The sequence below is a fragment of the Delphinapterus leucas genome, chromosome 2, assembly GCF_059928025.1.
Source record: "Delphinapterus leucas isolate spDelLeu-1000000601 "Yukka" chromosome 2, BTC_Dleu_Yukka2, whole genome shotgun sequence".
NCBI lineage: Eukaryota > Metazoa > Chordata > Mammalia > Artiodactyla > Monodontidae > Delphinapterus > Delphinapterus leucas.
Genome location: NC_143130.1, coordinates 169,165,217 through 169,191,445, shown reverse-complemented (window position 1 = coordinate 169,191,445; position 26,229 = coordinate 169,165,217). Strand labels below are relative to the sequence as shown.

General features: G+C 34.7%; 1 protein-coding gene across 5 annotated transcripts in view; it reads left to right on the top strand.

Annotated features, from left to right (window-relative positions):
- TC2N (tandem C2 domains, nuclear) overlaps positions 1–25,689 on the top strand; it is a 45,030-nt gene extending 19,341 nt beyond the window's left edge. For 3 of the 5 annotated variants that reach the window (XM_089908122.1, XM_089908123.1, XM_089908124.1), the window contains 10 exons: positions 4,255–4,422; positions 5,910–6,001; positions 7,220–7,295; positions 7,834–7,934; positions 8,652–8,768; positions 12,446–12,637; positions 16,989–17,021; positions 18,072–18,186; positions 21,028–21,227; positions 23,249–25,689. In XM_089908122.1, coding sequence (XP_089764248.1) covers positions 4,255–4,422; positions 5,910–6,001; positions 7,220–7,295; positions 7,834–7,934; positions 8,652–8,768; positions 12,446–12,637; positions 16,989–17,021; positions 18,072–18,186; positions 21,028–21,227; positions 23,249–23,359 — 1,205 coding nt within the window. In that variant the 3' untranslated portion in view covers positions 23,360–25,689. The remainder of the gene's footprint in view (positions 1–4,254; positions 4,423–5,909; positions 6,002–7,219; positions 7,296–7,833; positions 7,935–8,651; positions 8,769–12,445; positions 12,638–16,988; positions 17,022–18,071; positions 18,187–21,027; positions 21,228–23,248) is intronic. The other 2 variants (XM_089908125.1, XM_022576267.2) reach the window with 2 other exon arrangements.
- Positions 25,690–26,229: the final 540 nt, after the last annotated feature.

Here is a 26,229-nt window from a genome sequence, read left to right as displayed (position 1 = left end):
AGTAATTTTGGATTGTGTTCTGGATGTTGGATGTTATGTTGTGGAGACTCTGGAACCTGTTACATTACTCCGATGGGTTTGTTTTTCCCTTCCTTCACTCCCTCCCTCCCTTCCCTACCTCTCTCCTTCCTTTCCTCCCTCCCTCCTCCTTTCCCTCCCTTCCTCCCTCCCTCCCTAACTTCAGCAGGCAACTAACTTGATTGTAGTGTGCTGCAGATTCTGTGTCTTTGGTGGCAGCTGCTATCTGAGCTTAGTTTTTTTATCCTTAGTTGGAGTCTGTCCCACACATGTGTGGTTCAGGGATCAGCCAGATATTTGAGCAGACTTTTAGTCATAGAACTTGAGGTTTTCTCCTTTCCAAGATTCCCACCTTACTTTCTAGCAGCTGTGGTTGCTCTGAACTCTGCGCTCTGTTCTTCAGGCCAGAAAGACTGGGTTTTCTACCGGAATTTTATCCACCCTGCACAGTGCCAATTTTGTCCTGCCCACAGGCTAAAAGTCGTTAAAAACAGGTGGCCATTCTCCTTTGTCCCAGAGTCAAGTGCTGTTCAGAATCCTCACTACTTTTGTTCACTCTCTAGTACCTTCAGGGTATTTTGTTTGTTTGGTTTGGTTTTGGTTTAGAGTTTATTGTAGTTATCTACAGGAGAGTTGGGTCTGGTTGGAGTGATAATTTTTTTTTTAAGCAAGGAAGGATGAACCCTAAGCCTGGCCTACCACCCTGTTTTGCACATATCAGCAGTGTCTCTCCAGAACAGTTTTTAAAAGTTCTGGCTCACAGGATACCCTGATCGATTGATCTTTCTCTTTCTCCCGCACTTGTTAACAACATTGTGGTTAAACCATATAAATGGTCTTGTAATCTATTTTATTCATATCATATATTGTGAAGCTTTTTAATGGCTCCATAGTACTAAATCATATGGATGTACCATAATTTAGTTAATAAATTCTCTATTTTTAGACATGTAGGGTATTTTATGTATTATTTTCATTATCAGAAGATAAGTAAGAAATACCTACCTGGCAATATGTTATAGTTTTTCTTTTGTCTTTTTTTTTTTTCATTGTATCACTAGAAAACAGATTACTTTTTGAGTTGAATGAGTGAGAAATTGGTTTACACTTAAATTATAGGCTCAATGAAGATCTGGTAAAGCCGTCTGATTTTTAGCATATTGGAGAGAAAATTATTTAATTAGAGTCAGGAAAGTATTCTTGGTGCCTAATTATGGAAATCAAACATGTGTATCTTGTATGTTTACATGAATGTGTGAGTGATGGGCTGATATGGAGATTTTGAGAAGGTAGAGCAGACCACTATCAATAATGACTAAAATTATATTTCAGATATTTTAAATTTGTTAAGTTGCATTGCTTACTTGCTGATGGATCTGATTATAGCTGCAGCTTACTGCATTGATAACAGATTGTATTATTAACATTTTACTCTGTTTGCTTCATCCCATATCTATCTACCTATCCATTAAGAGAATGCATTTTGAATAAATATTGAAAATTTTAATTGGGCTTTTGAGAGGTATAAGCAGTTGTGCTACTTTACGTTTAGTTTTATAGCACTGTGATTCTGTAAATTGAGAGAAATGCCTCTTGAACTTTAAAAATGATATCTTTTTAAGGGGAAAATTGGAATTCTTTACTGACTGACTTATAAAGGAAAAATAGAGTAAGAATATTCATTTTTAGGGCTAGCCTATAAAGGTAGAGAGTCATCTTTGGTGCTACTGCTCTTGACAGTGCTACTCTTATTACCATAAACAGACTTTTGTAGCAGTGTTTATGTGCTGAACGATTTAAGAGTTAGCTTATAAGGTGTACAGGCTCCTTATAAGGCTCTCTGGCATGATACCTCCCTCTTGGCATCCCTCTGCCTTTGTACAGGGCTTGGATTGTACTCAGTTACTTGAACCAGAGTGTGAGGATAAGATCTCACTTCATAACCACATATTTTCTTTTTCTTTTCTGAACTCAGTGTGAAGCCACCTGTTTTATTGTTTAGCTTTTTCAGAAAATATTAGTTTCTACTGTGGTTTCTATTTTAAATGGGATAGAAAGATTTAAAAGATGGTGATGATTTAAACATTTGAAAAACTTTATGTCTATTATTTCTAATGTGAGTCTTAACTTTGAAAGGAATTTGATCTATTGTTTTACCCTTTAAAAATTGTGAGATATAATACACATAGAAAAAAGGAACAAAACAGAAATTTACAGCCCAGTGATTTGCTACAAAGCAAAATGCGTGTATGGTCACCACTCAAATAAAGAGAGTGTTACTAGTAAAACAAAAGCTTCCATCTTCCCCCTTTTCAGTCACTCTAGAGTAATCAGAATCCCAGTTGTAATAATCATCACTTTCTTGCTATTTTTACTTTTGACCACCTAAGCACATACCCCTAAATGTTGTGGTTTAGTTTTTTTCTGTTTTCTGACCTTTATATAAATGAAATTATATATTCAATGTATATTCTTTTGTTATGTGTTTTTCACACAAATGAAATTACATATACAATATATACTCTTTTGTTATGGGTTCTTTATATAAATGAAATTACATGTTCAGTATATATTCTTTTGTTATGAGTTCTTTCATTCAACATTATGAATGAGTGCTATCTCATTGGAGTTTTAACTTGCATTTCCCTCATGACTAATGAGATTGATCACCAGGTCATGTTTATTGGCTATTTGGATAGCCTCTCTTCTGAAGTACCTGCTCAGTCTTAAGCCAGTTTATATTTGGACTTGCCTGTCTTTTTCTTACTGGTTTGTGGGAGTTCCTCATATATTATGGATATGAGCCCTTTGTCAGTTATATATGTTACACATATCTTTTCCCACTCTGTGGTTACCTTTTCATTCTCTTTAAATAGTCTTTTGACCAATGGGAATTTTCAATTGTAATGTAGTTAGGCTTATTAAAATTGTTTTTATGGTTAATACTATGTTCCATTTAAGAAGTGCTTCCCTGGTCTAAGGCCGTGAGAACTTTCTTATAAATTTAATTAAATATAGAAGTTTTATTGGTTTGCCTTTAACATTTAATTTAGATCTACAGTCCACATGGAATTTATATTTTGTGAATATGTTTTGTTGGATTGAAGTGTTCTTTTTTTCTACATCAATATCCAATTGTCTTATCACCTTTTATTATTATTATTTTTTGGCCGCGCTGTGTGGCTTGTGGGAACTTCCCCCACCAGGGATTGAACCCGTGCCATGGCAGTGAAAGCCCATAATCCTAACCACTAGGCCCCCAGGGAACTCATCACCTTTTAATGAAAAGACCATTCTTTCCCACTGTTATGCAGTGCCACATTGATTATAAATCAAGTGTCCATAAAATGGGTTTCTGTTTCTGAGCCTTCTACTCTGTTCCATTGATCTTATTATTGTTCAAATATTCTATTCTTAATACTGAGTAGAGCAAATCTTTCAGTCTTGTTTTTCTTCTTAAGGATTATATTTTGGTGTTTCTTGGTTCTTTATGTTTACATATAAATTTTTTTTTTTTTTTTTTTTTTTTTGCTGCAGTACACGGGCCTCTCACGGTTGTGGCCTCTCCCGTTGCGGAGCACAGGCTCCGGACGCGCAGGCTCAGCAGCCATGGCTCACGGGCCCAGCCGCTCCACGGCATGTGGGATCTTCCCGGACCGGGGCACAAACCCGTGTCCCCTGCATCGGCAGGTGGACTCTCACCCACTGTGCCACCAGGGAAGCCCCCATATAAATATTTTTTATTCTTCTTTTCGTTATTTGATTTCTAACTTTATTGCATTGTGGTTATAGAACATACTCTGATTTCAGTCCTTTCAAATTTATTGAGACTTGCTCTGTGTATCTCAGCATGTGGTCAGTTTTTATAAATGTTCTGTCTTTGTGAAAAGAGTGCATCTCCAAAAAAAATGATTATCTTTTTTACTTAAAAGATGTTCTTTCTGCAGTAGAAAAATAAAGGAAACTCCGGTCACAAAATGCAGAATTGTCTGTAGGGCAAAGAGGAATGCCAGACATTTATCAGACTGTCTTGGGAGCAAGGTTCATGACTGACTCCTGGGAGAATACTCCACACAGTTAGACCCGAATAAACATCTGCTCATTTTTTTAGATATCAAATGCGTGTGAGTTAGTATTACTTGAGACATTTTTTTCCCTTTGCCTTGGGTACACCAGTTGTTGGCTAATAACTCCAAGAAAAGGGTGTTGTAAAACTTTAGAAACACTTGCTTTCAGGATCTGCCAGAGCATCTTTTGGAGCTAGAAAGGTAGAACTTTCCAGTTCATCTCAGCATGGACCCAGCTATGATGTATATAACCCATTCTATATGTATCAGCACGTGTCACCTGATTTGAGTCGGCGCTTTCTTCCTCGTTCAGAAACAACGAAACGATATGGATCGGGTATGAAAAAAATTTTTCCTTTTTGTCTTTTCTCTTTAACAAATGTAGAAATCAAATTAAATCTAAATTCTGGAAGAAATGATTCATCTTATGAAAAGCAATTTAAAAATAAAGAGAAAAGCAGGCTTCAGAAGTGATATGATAAACATTGTAACTTCTCTGTGGTTTATATCTAATGTAAGAATGGAAGATTAATGAGTTATGTATATTGGTAGTTCCAAGTTCCATTTTTGTCCTTTTTTGAAAGAAATTTTATTTTTAGATTTTGCACCTATTTTATATAACATCTATCCATTCACATTCTACAACAAGTATTTACTAGCTCTATTTATTTTCTGCTCTTTTCAGTGAAAATGATGCATTTAGAAACTAATGATGAGATTAGAAATGTAAACAAAGAAAATAGAAAATGCCTAAATGATTACCAATCTTCGTTAGTTTAATATTTGAGACTGTATCAATTATAGGCTATCTGTACATATCTGATTCACAAAATTTTCACTGATATTCAGGAAAAATATATAGCTATCTCAACCACTGAATTCAGGCTGACGTACTAGAAATACAGTAGAAATACTTATTTAAATATGTATTTCATCACTGTGCTAGACTATACAATTATTATACAGAATTCCATTCTTCAGTGATCTTATAGTTTAGGAAGGAAGCTACATATACAGACTCGAAATATAACAGTACATGGAATTCAGTATTGTAATAAGTGCTCATTAAATAGTTGAATTACATTTAGTACAGAGGACTTACATCCTCTTAGATTATTCTGGGATGAAGAATTGGATCATGTAAGCAAAAAGAATGAATTTTTCCTGCTTGATATTTGATGTGGATGTGAAAATGTATTGTTTGATTTGTGTTGGTTTCTGTTTCAAACAAAAGTAAAATAATTGAAAAGCAATTTTTAAACTTGATTAGAAGGCTTTGTCTCTTAAGTAGATTTGCATATAATATTCATGCTATATTTCCTATAGAGATTCAGTTCATGGTAGTTAAGTAGAATTAAGTGTTTCTCCTTTTTTTAATGTGTGTGTTTTTTTAAAGTTTATTCATTTATTGTTTATAAACAATTATGGTTTCTATTTTAGAAACCATAATTTGGCTGTGTTGGGTCTTCGTTGCTGTGCGTGGGCCTTCTCTAGTTGCAGCGAGTGGGGGCTCCTCTTCATTGCGGTGTGCGGGCTTCTCATTATGGTGTCTTCTTTTTGTTGCGGAGCACGGGCTCTAGGCACGTGGGCTTCAGTAGTTGTGGCACACAAGCTCAGTAGTTGTGGCTCGTGGGCTCTAGAGTGCAGGCTCAGTAGTTATGGCACATGGGCTTAGTTGCTCCGCGGCATGTGGGATCCTCCTGGACCAGGGCTCGAACTTGTGTCCCCTGCGTTGACAGGCGGATTCTTAACCACTACGCCTCCAGGGAAGTCCTTCTTCTTCTTTACTATAAAAATAAGTAATTTTCTCATGTCCCTTTGTAGTTTGTGACTTAAGGACCAATAGATTTCCCAATTCCCCTGGACTAAGCAAGTCTATGTTTGATCTTACAAGTTCATCTCAGCAGTTCATTCAGGTAAATTATTTATATGAATTTAATTATATGCAGTAATTTATTTTCAAGCTAAAACTTCAGAAATGTGTGAATTACATTAGGAACAACATGTCATGTATATTTTGTAGATGTATCTGTCCTAATAGCTAAAGAATAAACGCTTGGCATTTCCCATGTGCGTTATTTCAGGAAGGTCTCAGTTGAATACTAAAAGGCAATAGTTTTTCTCTTGTTCTTTTATGAATCTTACTTTTCTCGTGGTATGTAATGAGGCAGTCTTGAGGCAGTTGGAATTTAAAATGTTATACTTAAAAGTGCTTATTGATTTGACTTTCCTTATTGAACATAACTACCTAGTTAGTAAAAATTAGTATTTCTATTGAGATGTAGAACTTTAATTATTCATTAATATTAACACAATGTTCTCCTTTTTTTGAAATAGAATTGAGTTTTTTGATGTTTAAAAAATGTTTTTTTAAATAAAGTAAACTGTGATTATTATTTTAACAGTAGAAACCAGAATTAAGCAAGGCAAAAAGACAAATCACCTATGTTCCTATAACTAAGAATAAAAGTACTATGAAAATATTGTTATATTACCTGTGGACATTTTTCCATGTGAATGTATATGCATACATTTAAATGGAAATGTATTCTTAATAATCCTCAGTTGAGTTAATTTTTTGCAGAATTAATTCTTTATAGCACCAGTTTTCTTTTACCGTGTATCACAATTGTTTGAAGAGCTTGTTAAAATACAGATTGCCAGGCCTCACCCCCAGAGCTTTTGATTCAGTAGCTCTGCATCAGGGCCTGAGTTTGTATTTCTAGCAAGTTCCCAGGTGATGCTGAAACTGCTGGCCCAGGGGACTATGCTTTGATAACTGCTGTTTTATAGGTTTTTAGGTAACAGGGCACTTCCAAATATATTCTGATTTTCATTAGTATTTGCAAGTATGACATATAAACAGTAATCTCTTCCTCCTTATTACAAAGCCAAACCAAAAACAGCAAAGACTTTCCTGTATATTACCTAGTAAGATATTTACTATTTTCCTGGTAACACACACACAGAAAACCTTTTCCCCCTTTACTATCTAAAAGTGAAAAATTCTGACCAGTAACACTGTCAGAATGATTAGCACTCAGGTTGATATTAGGGTGGGTATTGGGGCATCAGTTTCAGAATCCTTAAAGTCTGATATGCAACATCTGACTAAAGCAGAATTTTATTTGTAGAGACATGATTCATTGTCCAGTATGCCCAGTAGTTCTTCTTCAAGGAAAAATTCTCAGGGGAGTAACAGAAGCCTGGGTAAGGAATAAAGTATTCTACTTTTATATTCTTAAGGGAATTATTTCTACCCAATAGTATTTTGAATGTAGTTATGATAAGGTTAAAAAAAGTCTAGATGATTATATGTATGTTGTCAGTGTTATCTGCATATGAATACTCAGATCAGATGGTCCATTTTTTAGTGTTCAGGCATAAAGGCGTCTTTAAAATTAAATATCTTTCGTTTGTTGTAAAGTATGTTAGTGAGGGAATTTCCAGAAGCATACAATATTAAGGCCATATCAGTGTTATTTGGGAAAGTTTTTCTTAGTTTTAACTTAAATTCTTCAGGTTATAATTGGGTTAAGTTTTTAAGCCAGGTACTTTTTATAGTATATCTTCCCCCAGCACTTCAATAAAAGCATTGAAGTGTGATTTTTGTCTTAATAAATTGACAACTTTAAAAAGTAATTATAGCAGTTTTCAGTTGTGCTCTTAAAATTGGGTTGTATCAAAGCTCAGTTGGATTGGAAGGATTGTGTAGTAATTCAACCATCTTTGTTCTTTTACAATGCAGATACAATTACTCTGTCAGGAGATGAAAGAGATTTGGGGAGATTAAATGTGAAAATGTTTTATAATTCTTCAGTAGAGCAGATCTGGATCACAGTTTTACAGGTAAGTTAATACAAACTTTTCTTACATAATTGAATACTTAGACTATAAATTATAAGCATCTACTGTTGCTCTCTTCTAGGGAATGGGTCAATACCTTCTTTGGAATTTAGGATTCTATAGGATTTTACAGAAAATAGTATTTAATAAAGAATCTAAAGAAAAATAAATCTATAGGCATGATGGAAATATGTTTGCTTTTAACCTCAAGAAGGAAATTGATATGATGTCTAAAACACTGTCAGATTATTTTAATGTTGATGAAACAGAAGATCTCAGTAGACTAAAGTTTACTTTTATAGTTTTTTTATAAATTTATTTATTTATTATTTTTGGCTGTGTTGGGTCTTCGTTGCTACGCACAAGCTTTCTCTAGTTACAGCGAGCGGGGGCCACTCTTCATTGCGGTGTGTGGGCTTCTTGTTGTGGTGGCTTCTCTTGTTGCGGAGCATGGGCTCTAGGCATGCTGGCTTCAGTAGTTGCAGCACGCGGACTCAGTAGTTGTGGCTCACGGGCTTAGTTGCTCCGTGGCATGTGGGATCTTCCCTACCAGGGCTCGAACCCGTGTCCCCTGTATTGGCAGGCGTATTCTCAACCACTGTGCCACCAGGGAAGCCCTATAGTTTTTATTTAAGTCATTAACTCAAGAAATGTATCAAATATTTGTATTGTCAGAGTCCTTTGTAAAACTCAAACTGTATTTTTATTTTATCTTTCTAGTGCAGAGATTTAAGTTGGCCCTCTAGTTATGGAGATAATCCTACTATTTCTATAAAAGGAATACTAACATTGCCCAAACCAGTACATTTCAAATCTTCAGTCAAGGAAGGCTCTAATGTAAGTGTTTGTGTTTGACTATCTTTTTATGTTTTTCTCCTATTTGTCACTTTAACCCATGTAAAGAATTGGAATAAGAAAGTGTTTTATTTTTGGGAAACTACAAATTATGTACCCTTTGCTTTTTTAAAGACCGTTTTGAGCCTCAGAAATACTTGATATTTCATTGTCCAATATTAAGATGCATTTATTTATTTTTTTTAACATCTTTATTGGAGTATAATTGCTTTACAATGGTGTGTTAGTTTCTGCTTTATAACAAAGTGAATCAGTTATTCATATGTTCCCATATCTCTTCCCTCTTGCGTCTCCCTCCCTCCCACCCTCCCTATCCCACCCATCTAGGTGGTCACAGAGCACTGAGCTGACCTCCCTGTGCTATGCGGCTGCTTCCCACTAGCTATCTGTTTTACATTTGGTGGTGTATATATGTCCATGCCACTCTCTCACTTTGTCACAGCTTCCCCTTCCCCTTCCCCATATCCTCAAGTCCATTTTCTAGTAGGTCTGTGTCTTTATTCCCGTCTTGCCCCTAGGTTCTTCATGACCATTTTTTTTTCTCTCAGACTCCATATATATGTGTTAGCATACGGTATTTGTTTTTCTCTTTCTGACTGACTTCACTCTGCACGACAGACTCTAGGTCCATCCACCTCACTACAAATAACTCAGTTTCGTTTCTTTTTATGGCTGAGTAGTATTCCACTGTATATAAAAAGAAAACCTTAATCACTAAAATATATAGAAGATGAGTAATATCTAATGAAACTATTTACTTTTCTTGTATTTACTTTTCTTGTATAAATATATGTGTCTATATTTTCATCCTCTCTCCCCCCACTCCACTTTGGCTTTGAGAAATAATTGCATGATTGCAATTAATTTCTTTTAAATACTTTCAATGATCGTAACTGGAAGACTTATGATCCTGAATTTGTTTTATAGATTCTAGATTTCACTTTAAATATATCTTCATTTTTGTCTTCTGATATGGGTTGAATGGTTAGTGTTTTTCCATACAAATGCAACTTCTACAAGAGCATATCATTTAAAAATAAGGTAATTCAAATGACTAATAAACATGAAAAAAATTTACTCTCACTAGTATTCATAGATATACAAATTTAAATTACATATTGCTTTCTCTTTTCTTTCTTTTTTTGCTTATTAAAATTAGGAAAATTTTACAAGCACTCTAGACCATAACACTTTCTGGAAATTATTTTGACAATATACATTAAAACCTTAAAATAAGATTATACTAAGTGAAGTAAGTCAGAAGGAGAAAGACAAATATCATATGATATCACTTATATGTGGAATCTAAAATATGATACAAATGAAATTATTTACAAAACAGAAATGGACTCACAGACAGAAAACAAATTTATGGTTACCAAAGGGGAAAGGGGTTGTGGGAGGGATAAATTAGGAGTTTGGGATTAGCAGATACAAACACTATATATAAAATAGATAAATAACAAGTTCCTACTGTTGTATAGCACAGGGAACTATATTCAGTATCCTGTAATAAACCATAATGGAAAAGAATATGAAAAATAATATATATATGTATAACTGAATCACTTTGCTGTACATCAGAAACTAATACAACATTGTGAATCAACTATACTTCAATAAATGATTTTTTTTAAAAAGAAAAGAACCTTAAAATATTTATACTTTTTAACATAGTGTTTCTACTTGGAATCTACTTCATGGCAATAATCTAAGATGCAAACAAAATATATATAAAGTATTCTTGGCAGTTCTGTTCATAGAGGAAAAGTTGGAAACTATCTAAATGTTTCCCATAGGGGAATGGTGGAGAAAACTCTTGGTATACCATATATTTGTGTATTTGTTTCCTATGGGTGCTGTTAACAAAGTAACACAAACTGGGTAGCTTAGAACAACAAATATTTCTCTCTCTCTGTTTCAGAGGAAGTCTGAAATCAAGGTGTCAGCAGTGTTGGTTCCTTCTCTGAAGGGGAATCTGTTCCATCTCTTCCATGCCTCTCTCCTAGCTTCTGGTGATGGCCAGCAATCCCTGTCATTCCTTGGCTTCACTCTAATCATTGGCTTTCATCTTCACATGGCCACGTGTCTTTCATCTCCATGTGTCTCTGTGTCTTCACATGGCTATCTTCTTATAAGGACGCCAGTTTTATTGGATTAGGGGTCTGCCTACTCCAGTGTAACCTTATCTTAACTTCACAAATTACATCTTCAATGACCCTATTTCCAAATAAGGCCACATTCTGAATTACTGGGGGTTAGGACTTCAACACATCTTTTTTTGGGGGAGACACAATTCAAACCATAACACCACGTGATAGAATACTAGGCAGCCATGAAAAATAATGTTTAGGAAGAGTTTTTAAGGACATGGAAAAATGTTCTTAATAAGTGAAAAAGCAGTAATCAAAATTTATGTGTAGATATTAGGATCTCACTTTACAAAAATATGCATTGTAGAAAGTCTAGATGGAAATAAATCTTAACTCTGGTTTTAATCCTGATACAGATGAATACTTAGTGAATTAAACACTTTCACTTTTTGATTTTCAAATAAAACTAAGCTAACTTAGGAAAAGTTAGGGGAAAATGTTCTCATATTAAAACTTGCTTGGAATCTTTTAAAATTTATTATTAAGTTGTTTAGGAGTCCCCTATTATGGCAAAGTGTAAAGTAAACCAGTACACGTACTTCATTTGTAAGCTCACTGCATCTGAGTTTAAAAATTAAACATTTTATGCATACTGTATTATTGATGTGATCTATGGCTTCAGATTGAAAGGAAAAGAAAGCACAGGTGGTTGGGAGGCTCTCAGAAACACAATTCTGACTACACAGACATAAGTGATTACCGTAAAAGTGAACATTTGGGCACAGTATCTAAAATATTGATGTTAGGAAGTTTATAAGCAGAAAACAGTCTAGTGTCAAGAAGATGTTAGGTCACAGTAAGCCAAGGTTTTAAAAATATTAAAAGTAATAAAAAGAACATTTGAAAATAGTCTGGGCATGGAAAACACTGACTTGCTGCCTGCAGTGGAAGATTATGAGAGAAGGTAGAACTTGGAACTCACATTTTTGTCTTCTCTTATCAAGGAGATCGATTTTCAGTTAGGAAAGAGTGGAACAAACATCACTAAAAGATAAAATGAACCCCAAATTAGATGGGAAGAACATTAGACAAAGAATATCTCCTTTAAAGAAATAATTCAAGTCTCTTATTAATGTGAAGAAATTAGATTTTACATACTGTGAGAGCTTGCATGAGATTCTCGAAGTACTCTCATTAACTGTTGAAGAAGTGTGGTGAATAGCAGGAATGATACTCCAGAACCAAAGATGGAGAGCAACCTAATTTTTGAAAAGGAAAAAAGCTGTATTCTGGTGAACTTGGTGTTGATATTGACTAAATTCCTGACTAAGTAATTAAAAGGATTTGTGAAATTAAGAAGGGCAGTATCCAGAATAAATTTTGGAAAAGCAAGTCATGGCCATTCTCATTTTCATTTTCATTAAAAAATATTTTTTGTTATTGTAAAAATATTAAATTTGCCTTTCCTAGATTATAAATGTTATTTTTGTTTATTTTGTATTGTATATGACCCTTTTTTCAGTCATTCTATTAATATATTTTATATTTTCTTGATTTTTATTTTAGACTATTGAATTTATGGAAACGTTTGTATTTGCTATTAAACTCCACAGTCTACAAACTGTAAGACTGGTATTTAAGATTCAAACCCAAACTCCCAGGAAGAAAACTATTGGAGAATGCTCACTATCACTCAGAACCCTTAGCACACAGGAAATGGATTACTCTTTGGATATATCACCACCTTCAAAAATTTCTGTAAGTGATATAATATGTAAAGTATTTCACACTTTGAGAATTATTTAGTGGTTGAATTTTTGTTTGTTGGAGTATAATTTGAAAACTAGAATATATTAAAGGATCAGGAAGGCTCTCAAGAAGCAATAGTAACATAAATGTAATGTAAAAAAGTTGTAATTATGTCATTATTTAATAATTTTTTTAAAAGTTGATAAAATGTTAACAGAGCCCCTTTCCTTTCTCCATTGGAAAATAACCTTAGGGTTACTTTCTCCTAGTACATGTTTAATTAATGTTTCATACTTCAATGTAATAACCCTAAGTATGAATAATTTTAAATAATTTTTTAGGTTTTTTTTTTTTCAGTAGCTGATAACTTAGGAAAAGCAAGACAGAATCAATAAACTCCAAACACAATGAGAGATTGCCTTGAAATAGATTAGGAAAGTTTTAATCATGCGTAAGTACCATGTCCATAAATTGGGTAGAATGGAGGATCTTACAGCTGGTGTTTTTTGTAAAGAACTTCATTATCTATAGTGCTGATTGATTTTTGAGACCCAGTAGTTGCTTCTTTCAACTAGCCAGCTGAACACTGTTTAAGTTGTTTAGAAATTCCTAATGATTTAATTATGTAGTTTCTGTGTCAGGATAATATATATAGAAATCAGCCATAACACTTTATACGGTTGAACTTATATGTGATTTTAAATTTACATAGGATTTATATTTTACCTACTTTCAAAAATATTTAAGGTGCTTGAAGTGATTCTTAACCTGGCTACACATTAGAATCACCTGGGGAGCTTTAAAAAAAAGCCCATACTTAAACCATTAAATCAGCATTTGGGGAGGAGTGAGCCAGAGGCATCTGTAATTTTCAGAAGCTACTCAGGTGATTCTAATGTGTAGCCTAGCTTGAGAACCACTGAATTGAGGGGAAATTAGGGATTAAAAAATAAAGAACAAAAGATTAATCAAGAAGAATTGAAAAATCTTGTTATTTCTTGTCTATTATTTTGTGTCTCCATACCAAATGTGTTTTCTTTATAGCATTTATTATAACTTAGAATTATTTAAGTTACTCGTTTTTAAAAAAAAAAGGCTTGAGCTTCCGTCATTTTTCTTCATATTTTACTGTGCCCGTAGTAAGGGCCCATCATATTCTTGGCATTGAATATTTGTATGTAGGTTGATATGAAAGAATAAATGATGAATGGAAGCATGCTAAATTAGATTGTTATTTTCTGTTCAAGTATAGCAAATTTGTTTTCTAACTGTGACAGGAGTTTATCACTTACATCTTGTTTATCATTTACATCTACTACTAGCTTAGTAGACAGTAATCTGCAACCATATTTTACAAAAGGCACATATTACTATTTAAGTGGATAATTCATAGATTAAATTTTTTTAATATTATTATAACACAGCATTTTATTATGATTGCATATCTGACTCCTCCAATAGCCTTGAGATTTTCTAGGGCAGTAATCTGCCTCATAGGTTTTTTTGGTTTTTTTAGTAGATTAAATCTTTAAAAATTAGTATAGAGTATAGTAGAAGATAACTCAGCAAATGTATTTTCTGGGGAATTGAGACATTATAATCTTAATCTGCCTTGGAGAATCTGAATGAATGATTATGGCACAGTTTCTACAAAATTATATTTTGCATATCAGATGTTTTATAAACATTTGTCTATCTGTTGTATGCCACGTGCTAGGGATACAAAGATTGATGGCTTGAAAGAAGGGCTTTCAGGCTATATTGGACCAGTAAATTTATATTACTGAGTGTGAATGTTTCTTCTTATTGGCTAAAAGCAAGAATAATATGCTTTGTTTCCTGTGTTGAGGAGGAAAATTGATATTTTAATTGTGACATTGAAAGAGCCAGATTTACATACCCATCCTTCACACTGACAACTGTTTTATCATGAACAGCAGAATTTTCGTATAGAGCTAATAATTTCCTGAGTACAGAGTTTTTGACCTTAACAACTAGCTGACAACTCAAATTTCTGTGTTGAATAATGTAGAAGACATAAGGTTTCCCTGAAGAAATAGCTGACATTTGAAGAAACTTAGCATATGACTGACTTGGTCCTGAGTGATTTAATGCTCACACCGAACTTACGAGCTTGCTGCTCTTGTCATCCCTATTGTGGAGAGCAAGACCTTGAAGCACTTGCCTGAGTTCATACAGCCTGTTGTTGGGGAATCAGGATTTGAATCGAGGTATTCTGATTCCACAGCCTGCTCTCTTTAGCGTGTCGAAGAAAATGATCAATTAACAGTCTATAATAGGAATCGAAAAGAGTTTTATTTGCGCCAAACTGAGGATATAGCCCAGAAAACAGCCTCTCGGATAACTCTGAGGAGCTGCTCTGGAGAAGCATGGTTTTCAGCACAGTTTTATATCTTGTCAGAACAAAGAACATCAAACGAGTCAGGGATACATTTCTTCAAGGTTTACAGCATGTGCACAGCAAGTCAGTATGGCCTTGGCACCTGGGAAGGGAGTCTTATCCTGGATGGGGGACCAGCAGTGGCATCCCAGGAAGGGAGGCATTTAATCTTTATTTTATTTTTTTTTGCGGTACGCGGGCCTCTCACTGTTGTGGCCTCTCCCGTTGCGGAGCGCAGGCTCCGGACGCGCAGGCTCAGCGGCCATGGCTCATGGGCCCAGCCGCTCCGCGGCATGTGGGATCTTCCCGGACCGGGGCATGAACCCGTGTCCCCTGCATCAGCAGGCGGACTCTCAACCACTGTGCCACCAGGGAAGCCCTAATCTTTATTTTTAACATGGACATTCTTTACTTCTGGGCAGTGCGCCCTTTTCTTTAATAATTAAAGCAGATGTACAATGTATGCTTGATAGGCCACAAACAGGCTGTTTTCGTTAGCATAAAATTCAAGTTAACTCATGTATAAGCCAGAATGACTTCCCCATACCTCAATATGTGAAAATATCTTTTATCAGCTATGTATTGTCCCCCTAAGAGGATATTCTCAAAAATTACCAGATAAGGGATTTCTTTAATTATGCTTAACATTTCATCCAGGAAGCTCAAAAAGTTCTCTTTTCTTTAAAAAAATGATACATTATTCAGGAACAGAGGTCATATGTTTTATCTTCCACAGTTTTGTGCTCATTAAAAATGCTCTTCATGTATACCTACTAATTGATTAGAATTTTAATTTTTTGGTTATTATGAGATTGAAAACCACTTTGAATAGTTTTTCATGATCTGAATTAATATCTTGGAATATAAATTGAATTTATGAAATAACCTTGGCAAGTAAGAAATGGTAAATCCACTGCCAAGTGCTGCTCTGTTTTATGAAAGTGAAACTCACAAGTGTGTAACACTAAGAGAAGTTTTGCCACCTTTAGATGTTTTCATAAGTGTTATTATATCGTGGGTACAAAACCGTAATGAAAGTAATTAATGAAAAAATGTTATCCATGGTTTCCTTTGTATCTTGTAAACAATAAATAACTATTTTTTTAAATGCCAAGGACTGCAACATTTGTTTTCTAATCAGCAAAGGTGTTATATATGGATACCAAAATTAGTTCATGTAAAAAGATTTATTAATCCATCCTTATTCTGATTAAAAGCAAAAGCAGTACATTCACTTATTTATTAGAATTCAGCATTTATTGCTAAAATAGACAATTTTTATCATCATTTTAGATTTTTCAAGAGGGAGTGTAACCTCAACAGATGATTTTATACTTTTTTTGTGTGTGTGTGTGTGGTACGTGGGCCTCTCACTGTTGTGGCCTCTCCTGTTGCGGAGCACAGTCTCCAGATGCGCAGGCTCAGCGGCCATGGCTCACGGGCCCAGCTGCTCCGCGGCATGTGGGATTTTCCTGGACTGGGGCACGAACCCGCGTCCCCTGCATCAGCAGGCGGACTCTCAACCACTGCGCCAGCAGGGAAGCCCGATTTTATACTTTTAAGTGATTCACTTTTCACTTTGTATCTTTTGATTTCTTATGGCATGACCAATTTTGGCCATTTTGACCATTACAGAATATTGTATTAAGAAAATATCCAAGATTCAGTCAATAGCATGTACATAAAAAAGTTCTTTTTTATGATCCATGCTTCAGTTACTGGGGAATACTGCGTGATTATCAAATATAAATCGCTTGATGAAGTATCAGTCAGCTGTTTTATAGCTTTGTTGGAATCAATACTAGCAAAGACTTTTGTGTCAGTCTGTGCTGCGCCCTAGTGAGATCTGTTAACATTATGTTCTTTCTTTAATCCCATACTTACTCTTTTCATCATGTGAACAGTAATGTTTTTGTATTTGGCTGACTTATGTTTCTCTCTTTTATTTTTCACTCCAAGGATGCTGGAATCCATGTAAATAGGTTGGCTTGTGTAAGACAAATTACTTTCTTCTGTTCTTAACAATACTGAAGAACACATTTTAGCTTTTCCCCCTTGCTAAATCTCCTTCATTATATTGTTTGCCTCAGGTTTTCTTTGACCTTTTCCTTATTATTTACTGCCGCATCACTTTAGCTAGCTTCCTTCTTGCCAACTTTCATCTTTGGCTTGCTTTCATTTAGCATAGTAATTCAGCTCTTAATCCACAAATCTGTTCATTGTAATCCTTTGTCTTCTGATTTTGGTAACACTACCTCTGATTTCTACAAATGAAGAAATAATGATGCGTTTCATATATAACATTTTTATCATATTTCATACATTCTGAAAAAATAATTCAAATGACTACATTTAAGTCTTTTGAAAATATGCTCTTTTGGTGTATATTTCACTGACATTTTCTCTAGTAAAACTTTTTAGGAATTTGATTTTTTTTTATATAAATTTATTTTTGGCTGTGTTGGGTTTTTGTTGCTGCGTGTGGGCTTTCTCTAGTTGCGGTGAGCGGGGTCTATTCTTCCTTGCGGCGCGTGGGCTTCTCATTGCGGTGGATTCTCTTGCTGCACAGCATGTGCTCTAGGCACACGGGCTTCAGTAGTTGTGGCACGAGGGCTCTAGAGTGCAGGCTCAGTAGTTGTGGTGCACGGGCTTAAGTTGCTCCGTGGCATGTGGGGTCTTCCTGGACCAGGGCTCAAACCCGTGTCCCCTGCATTGGCAGGTGAATTCTTTCTTAACCACTGCGCCACCGGGGAAGTCCTAATTTTTTTTTTTTTTAATTTGAATTGTCTTTTGGTCTCCCTGATTTTGAAGGATCAGTATGTATGTGTAACTTATATTATCAGAATTTATGAAAGTCAGTAAGTACCTCATATTGACAGAATCCATGACATTTATCTTAACCTTCTCTTGTAACACTTAGCTTTGTGTGTCAGTAAAAAGCAGTGCTTTCAAAATTTCTAACTTTAGCTCTTTATTATTGAATTTTTGAAATATGCCAAAACTTTATTCTTGTTTAGCAAATGACACTCTTTTAATATGCAGGTTTGCCATGCAGAACTTGAACTGGGGACTTGTTTTCAAGCGGTAAATAGCAGAATTCAGTTACAAATTCTTGAGGCTCAATACCTTCCAAGCTCATCAACACCCCTGACTTTGAGTAAGTATGTCAAAGTGGTTCAAAGTGGAATCTTCAGAAAATATTTGTAAAAGGTAGTTTTTTCCTGTGTTTCTTACAGTGAAGATTAAAATCTTAGTTACATTTGTTAGTTAACTTACATACTTACCTTTTAACTTAAAATTACTTTATTGGATTTCAAATTACTAGCCACTGTGTCTACCTTAATCCACTGGTCTCTTGATTCTTACCCAATTGTGACCTTCTTGCATTTGATGCTATTCTTTATTTAGCTCATTAGTTAATATAGGTTGAGTGTCCAGAAGACTGTCAGCTATATTTCACCAGCCTAGATAATTTATCCTCTCTCTAGGTCTGTACCCTTTTTTGGACACTCTGCTAACTAGAAACTTAATTTTTTAAAAAACTGAAAATATCAGATACAAACCTCAAAATACTTTCTCGCCTGTGCCTTTGAGCACAGCCAGGGATTCTGATATTTTGGTTGTCTAGGGCTGGGTCACATGGCTGCTGCTGGAGTGGGAGGTTTGAGGTCAGTCCTACCTAAAGGGCTAAGAGTAGGACTAAGAGTGTTCCTCTTTCCTACTAGAAGAAGAGAAAATATCAGGAGGTAGGTAGAAGCAATGGATGTCCACTGTAACTACAAAGACTGAAAATAAATACAATTGAGCACAGTCCAAGAAGCTAGAAAAACAACAGCAAACACAAAGCAAAGTAGAAGTAGAAATTAAAGCTAAAGTTGAAGTTGATAAATATGGGGACAACAAAAAACCCCACAAAATCAATAAAACCAAAAGATTTTTCTTTGAAAAGAATATTAAAATAGACAAACCTATAGTAGGCTGGATCAAGCAAAAAATAAAGAAAACATAGACAAGGAAGAGGATATAATTTCAATTTTGAATCTCAGAAGATATTCAAAAATAAATAAGAGGGCTTCCCTGGTGGCACAGTGGTTAAGAATCCACCTGCCAATGCAGGGGACCCGGGTTCGAGCCCTGGTCCAGGAAGATCCCACATGCCACGGAGCAGCTAAGCTCATGCGCCACAACTACTGAGCCTGCGCTCTAGAGCCTGCAAGCCACAACTACTGAGCCCATGTGCCACAACTACTGAAGCCCATGTGCCTAGAGCACATGATTCGCAACAAGAGAAGCCACCACAATGAGAAGCCTACGCACCGCAACGAAGAGTAGCCCCTGCTCGCCACATCTAGAGAAAGCCCACGCACAGCAATGAAGACCCAACACAGCCAAAAGTAAATAAATAAATAAATTTATAAAAATAAATAAATACAGAAGACAATACCAATTATAACTGTGCCAATTCATTTGAACAGCTATATAAAATACATGATTTTCTGAGGAAAAAAACTGTTGAAATTCACTCGAGAGGAATCAATAGAACAATAACCATGTAAAAGTAGTTAAAGAACTGCCTCTAGGGCTTCCCTGGTGGCGCAGTGGTTGAGAATACGCCTGCCGATGCAGGGGACACGGGTTCGTGCCCCGGTCCGGGAGGATCCCACATGCCGCGGAGCGGCTGGGCCCATGGGCTATGGCTGCTGAGCCTGCGCGTCCGGAGCCTGTGCTCTGCAACGGGAGAGGCCACAACAGTGAGAGGCCCGCGTAGCACAAAAAAAAAAAAAAAAAAAAAAAAGAACTGCCTCTAATAAAAGCAGAGGCCAAGATGATTTTACTGGCAGATCCTACCAAACTTTCAAGGAACATATAATTCCTATTCTATATAAGCTGTTCCACAGCATGAAAAAAAGATGGAAAAAGTAACTTTATGAGGTTAGCATATTCTTGCTATCAAAACAGAAAGGACAGCATACACAAAAAATAGCTATAGACTACCATCACTTATGTAGATAGATGGAAAAATCATAAAATAAAAAGCAAGTAAAGTCCAAGTTGGCATTAAAAGAATAAGTTAAATTACCAAGACTATATAGGGTTAATTCTGGGAAACAAGGACAAAACAGTGCAATTTATTACATTAACAGGTGTCTTCCTTTAATCAAAACTGCTAATCAGGATTACCAGTGATCTCCATTTTATAAATAATGGTCAGCCTCAGTTCTTACTTTGTGGCTCCCTCCTTTCTGGAAACTCTCTCTTTACTTTCTTGCTGTCTGGCAGCCCCAGCTCTGTACCATCACTTCTCAAATTAGTCAGACTGCACTTTTTGCTTGAGTTGTAAGCGCTGTATGTCAGACTGGGGAGAAGGCTTAGGTGAAAAACTGTATAAACCTGAATTTTACTTACTGAAGTTCTCATCTTTTAAGAGTTGACTCTCCTCTAGTTTCTTTCTGCTTTTGGTCAGTGTTTAGCATCTTGAACAGTTGTTTTTAATATTTTCCCCAGTTTATCATTGTCATCTATGAGAGGTTAGTCTGTGAAAGCTATTCTACCATTACTGGAAGCTCTACATCTCAAATTTATTTAAAGAATAGGTTTTCTCTAGTGGGCATATGTTTAACTTCTGGAGTCTCAAGCAAAGAATTTTACCTATATAAATTTGTGAAATAAATTCCTCCAACTCTCCAAAGAGTTGGCACCTCTCTTTTGTATAATCCTTTTCAATGTGTACTCCTTTGCTGGTGATCGTTATTTATGTCTGCAGTTCCAGTCTTTAAGGGCATCCAGCTTAGAGGAAGAGTAAATTCATTTAAGGTTAGAGTAGTTACTTATAAATTATGATAATAATTACAAAATTTACTAGAGATATTTCCTGTTATGGCAGTTAGCTCATCAGATCTTTAAAAGTAGCTTATTGATATTTTTATGACAATATATGGATATATTTCTTTATATGACATTTAAAATTTTTTATTTATCAAAATTTCTTATTCTTTAGGTTTTTTTGTGAAGGTGGCAATGTTTAGCTCGGGAGAGTTGTTTTATAAGAAGAAGACACGTTTATTGAAGGCCTCCAATGGAAGAGTAAAGTGGGGAGAGACTATGATTTTTCCACTTATACAAAATGAAAAAGAAATTATTTTTCTCATTAAGCTTTACAGTCGAAGCTCTGTAGGAAGAAGACACTTTGTGGGGCAGGTTAGTAGGGAGTTTTTATCTCATGTTCTATCCTTGCACTTTTCTATGCATTTAAACAGTTGGTTAACAAAGGGAATACAGGATAAATTTGAGGTTGAATAGAGTAAAATTTTTCATCATAAATTAAAATTCAGTTTCACCACAAAAATCAAATCTTGTTAGACTTTCTGCTTTAATACAAAAATAGTTGGAATTTCTGAGCAGTCAGGCTTCTTATCTTAAAATAAGTTTTCTCCTGAGCTTTTCAACTTTAAAATCAGTAAGAAAGATCAGTTTTTCAGTACTCCTGACTCGTTCCTTGTGAAGGAGGGAACACTAAGTATTTCAGTCAAATTTCTTAAGGCTTACTTAAGGTATCCAACTTACTTTTTTCTGTGTCATGTTCAGTTTAATGTTTAACTCTGTATGCTATTAGCTGAACTGTGTTAGATTTGAATTCCTAGAAGACATCGATTTTAACAGTGGTTGTGATATTATTTAGTCAGTATTGTCATCTGGATTAATCTATTGAAAAATTCATAGTAATTTGTATAAGACAACATAACACTTGCTTACTTGCCAGTCCTACAGGAACTTGTTTCCTTTTGTAGTTCTTTCTTTACTCTAAATGAGTTACTGGTAGCTGTCCAGTATCTTTTATCTTAATTACAATTGTTTGACTCATGTTTAAGTTCCAAAATCTGTATTATTAGTCTAAAGGCTTCTACTTGACAAGATGTTATTAGCAGTCTACCTATAATCTTCAAATTATATGTGAATTTTCAAAGATTGATACTCTCACTCACTTCATATATTTTACTTAAAATATTTGTCAGAAATACTATAGTTTTGTTGTTCTTCATCTATTCTTATTTGGAAAAGAGTTTGAACTCAAGACCTAGTATAACTAGCAAACTTTTCAAAGTTGTGAGGCCTATGAAATGAATTCAGTTAAAGTTTTCGCATATTGTCAAGCCTCAACTACCATGTATGAATGGAATAGATTTACCTGACAGATGATTTTCAGGATAACTTTTTTGGTGATTCCACTTTCTTGGTTGAGATTTTAGTGAAGAATAATAATTCTGGAAGGTTCCTGTTGGCCATCTGTTCCCTCTGGCTCCTCTGGTAGCCTCAGGAGCCACCATGGTGGGGCAGGCACATGTGAAATCAAGGTCTCCCACTCCTCTATCCGCCAACGCACTCTTATGTTATCTGTTTCATATGTTGGGGTGTTTTGTAAGATTTTATTTGAAGGAAAAGTTCTTCAGACCAAGAAATTTAGAGAAAAAAGTTTGAAAACCAAACCTTTTTGGAGTGCCCTGCTCCAATTTCTTTATTTAAAAGAATTAGAAACTGAGTCTCAAAGAAGTTAACTCCAAAGTAACAGCATTTGTTAGTGCTGTAGCTGAGTTGAGGATTCAGATTGTTTTGTTTCCTTGTTCACCTTGTCTCCGTGATACATAACATACAATGTGATATCTTATATTTGCAAAATGCTTTACAGTTTTCCCAAGTTCATTCACATCTGTTATCTAAAGTTACATAAGTGATAGGTTCAATGAAATTGTTTGGTATGAAGAATGACTATTAGTTTTCAATTAAAATTACAGTTTTATTTAATGTAAAAGATACTTAAAATGCACATTCCTTACCAATCAGTTTAAATCATGATTAGTCTCAGTTAATCTTTACAAAAATGTTTTTGAGTGGTTGGGATCAATTTTAAGTTGAGCTCCTAGATTTATTGAGAAAGAGAGGATACTAATAACCGTTTTGGAGGAAGTGATTTTGTAATATCTCACATTGAATTTTTAAATTGAATTGGGTCATATAAAATAGTCTTCAGTGACTAAATAGGTTAAGTGTTTTAACATCAAGTTTCAAAGAGAGAAATCAAACTTTTGGAAAAATGAAAAGATGTTTAGTTGAAAATATGTAAACCAAACGTCCAGCTGTCTTTCATTAGTAAGAGTAATTAATGGTTTGAACTCAGTTACCATTATTGTTTTAAGTTTAATGAGTGTACTGTTCCTTTACAGATTTGGATAAGTGAAGACAGTAATAACATTGAAGCAGCGAACCAGTGGAAAGAGACAGTTAAAAATCCAGAAAAGGTTGTTATCAAGTGGCACAAATTAAATCCATCTTGAAGACCCTGCACATTAATTTGGTGACAAACTTGACATTCTTTTAGAAGACTTACAATTTCAATTTGCTACCAATTTGAAGAGACAGATCAGTACATTTATCAATTTATTTATGGAGGCCATAATTATAGTATATAATGGATCTAAAAGAAAATCAAACTTGGTAAAAAATGGGATGAATTTTACCAGATATCCAAAGTAAAGGAAATGCTTTAAAACTGGCCGAAATAGACAATAAAATAGATGGGTAGTATTACTAGGGCAACTAAATAAATTATAGAGTCAATGGGAATATCAATCATAGATAGTTGCTGCTATATTATGTTTATAGGCTTTTTAAAGCTTTACATAGATATTCAAAATCCACTATATCAAGTCTCTGTTAGTACTAGACTTTACCACTATTTCAGCGCTAGTCAAGATTGATTAGATCTTAACTCCACTGTTTAACCCCTCGCTACATATTTTCCCTCAGAAAGCAAAAGTGAATTAAACCACTTCAACTCTTCTCATTTGGGGAAAGTTTGTGGCCTGTGTTTATCATTACTTACCCTTAAGTCATCACATTGCCACTTAGTAAGCTATTTATCTCTAAGAAACTTCAGATATAGAAAACTACATTTTGGCAAGAATAAATGAAAACACCAGAAGGTTGAAGTTTAATTGGAAACCCAGTGTACACACATTTTGCTATGTTTCCTCCTTCACATCCTCTTTGTTTTAATTGGAGTTGAAATAAGGTTATCATCCATATGGCCCATCCTAATTAGCAGGATTAAATGAGCTTAAATAGCAAATTTAATATTTTATGATAATCACTTCCTTGTTTTTAGTTTTTTAAATATAAATTGCTTGTTCTATAATCCACAACATTAGAATATGTTCCTGTATTTTAAAACTGGCCATACATGATAACATTATGTAGCAAATAAATATTTTCTGTTGCAGTTTCTCTCGGGTACTCATTACAACTCAGTATGTAGGGATAATTTCAGTTTAGTTGGTCAGACAAGCTATGACCAAAAAGCACAGTTGTTTGGAGAAACCAATAACACCATCCCTGATCTTGGAAAGTAGTGACTTTATTTTTGCTAATGGGTAGACTAAGTGCTTCATCTTCCATTTTTCTTTCTCTCTTACCTTGTACCACACGTGCCAAGAGATAGATAGTGATATTTCAGGCCACAAGTATACTTTGCTGTAACTTAAGCATGCCTTTTTCGTTTCTTGTTCTGTGTATCTCATTAAGATTTTCCCAAATAAACACTAATTCCCCTTTTCCTAGGTACCACCTCCTCAAGCTACAAAATGTACATACTTTACATGCCCTTTGCTTCTGGTACCTAGAGTTTATGGTATACCGGGGATGTTGACAGGTACTCTCTGACACTGCATTTTGAAATAATTATTTTTTTTAGATTTGTGAAAAATGGCATATTAGTGAGTACTCACATGGACTTTCAAGAGAAAAATCACCTTTTGTGGTGGTATTTTGAATCTTTGAGACAAATGGCAACTATTTTAAAAGATTTTTAAAAAATAGACTTTGTTTTTTAGAGCAGTTTTAGGTTCACAGCAAAATTGAGAGGAAGGTACAGAGAGTTCCCATATACCCTTTACCCCCGCATTTATACAGTCTCCCCCACTATCAACACCTTCCACCATAGTAGTACATTTGTTAAAGTCACTGAACCTTCATTGACGCATCGTCACCCAAAGTCCATAGTTTGTATTAGGGTTCACTTTTTATGTTGTACATTCTGTGAGTTTTGACAAGCACATAAGCGACCTGTATCCACCACTCATATCAACAGAGTAGTTTCACTGCCCTACAAATGCTCTGCAAACACAGCCATTTTAATAGCTACCAAAGAAGGAAGTGTACTTACTGGCTTTTAGATAAGTAACAGACTTTATTGTTTAAAAAAAGCTAGAATTTTATTTGAGCAGTTGTTTTGTGTTCTAGTAGTGCTTTCAATTCCTGAATTCATTATAGTCATGTATTTAATGCAATTTCTAATTATTTAATTTTCAGTATTTTTACAATATGTGTGTAATGTATAATTTGAAGGAAAGGTATGACTTCTTGGTTTCTTGTATGCCTTAGAATCCTAGGTAAATAAAAAAATTAAAAGAAAACCTTTTTATTTAAACGACTAAAGTTAGAGAAGTGTTGACAACTAAGATCCCAGATATTTTAATTAGTGTTTACTTAAGCCTTTTTCAGATGAAGAGGTACTGAATACAGGTGATATTGTTTCCTTAATAGCTACTCATGTTATGAAAAAAACATTAGAAACTGGTAATAAAAAATGAGATACTATGCAAAAAAATCACTTCTCTTTGTGCTTAGTTGGCATTTCTTGACCTTTACCCACTTATAACAATGAGAGAGAACCAAAATGATACTTGGTAACCAGAGAAAGCCATGGAGAGCTCACACTGATAGCTGATAGTTTGCACAGTGCTAATCCCTAACAGTGTATTTATTTATAAGTCTTCAGATTAATACAATTAAATAACTACAGTCCATATCAAAACATAACATCTCTGTTTGGCTTTTGTTTGGTTTTGTATGATTTTTTAGCAGAGCTAGAGAACTTACCACTGAAGTATATCAGATAAGCTCTTATGAGACTGTTCAGAGGGAACCAGTGGGATTTTGAAGTAAGTTACATAATTGTGGTCTGAAAATAACCTAAACTGATCTTCTGTTTGAATACAGTTATGTGAATTTCTCTGATACTAATGTACAGAAACTATATTTCCCAACAAAAATTTCCACTGTTTAATCAAATAATTGTTTTTTTATGAAGGATTTCAGAAATTTGCAATAAATTTCAACTCTTTATGTTATGGCAGTAATGGATATT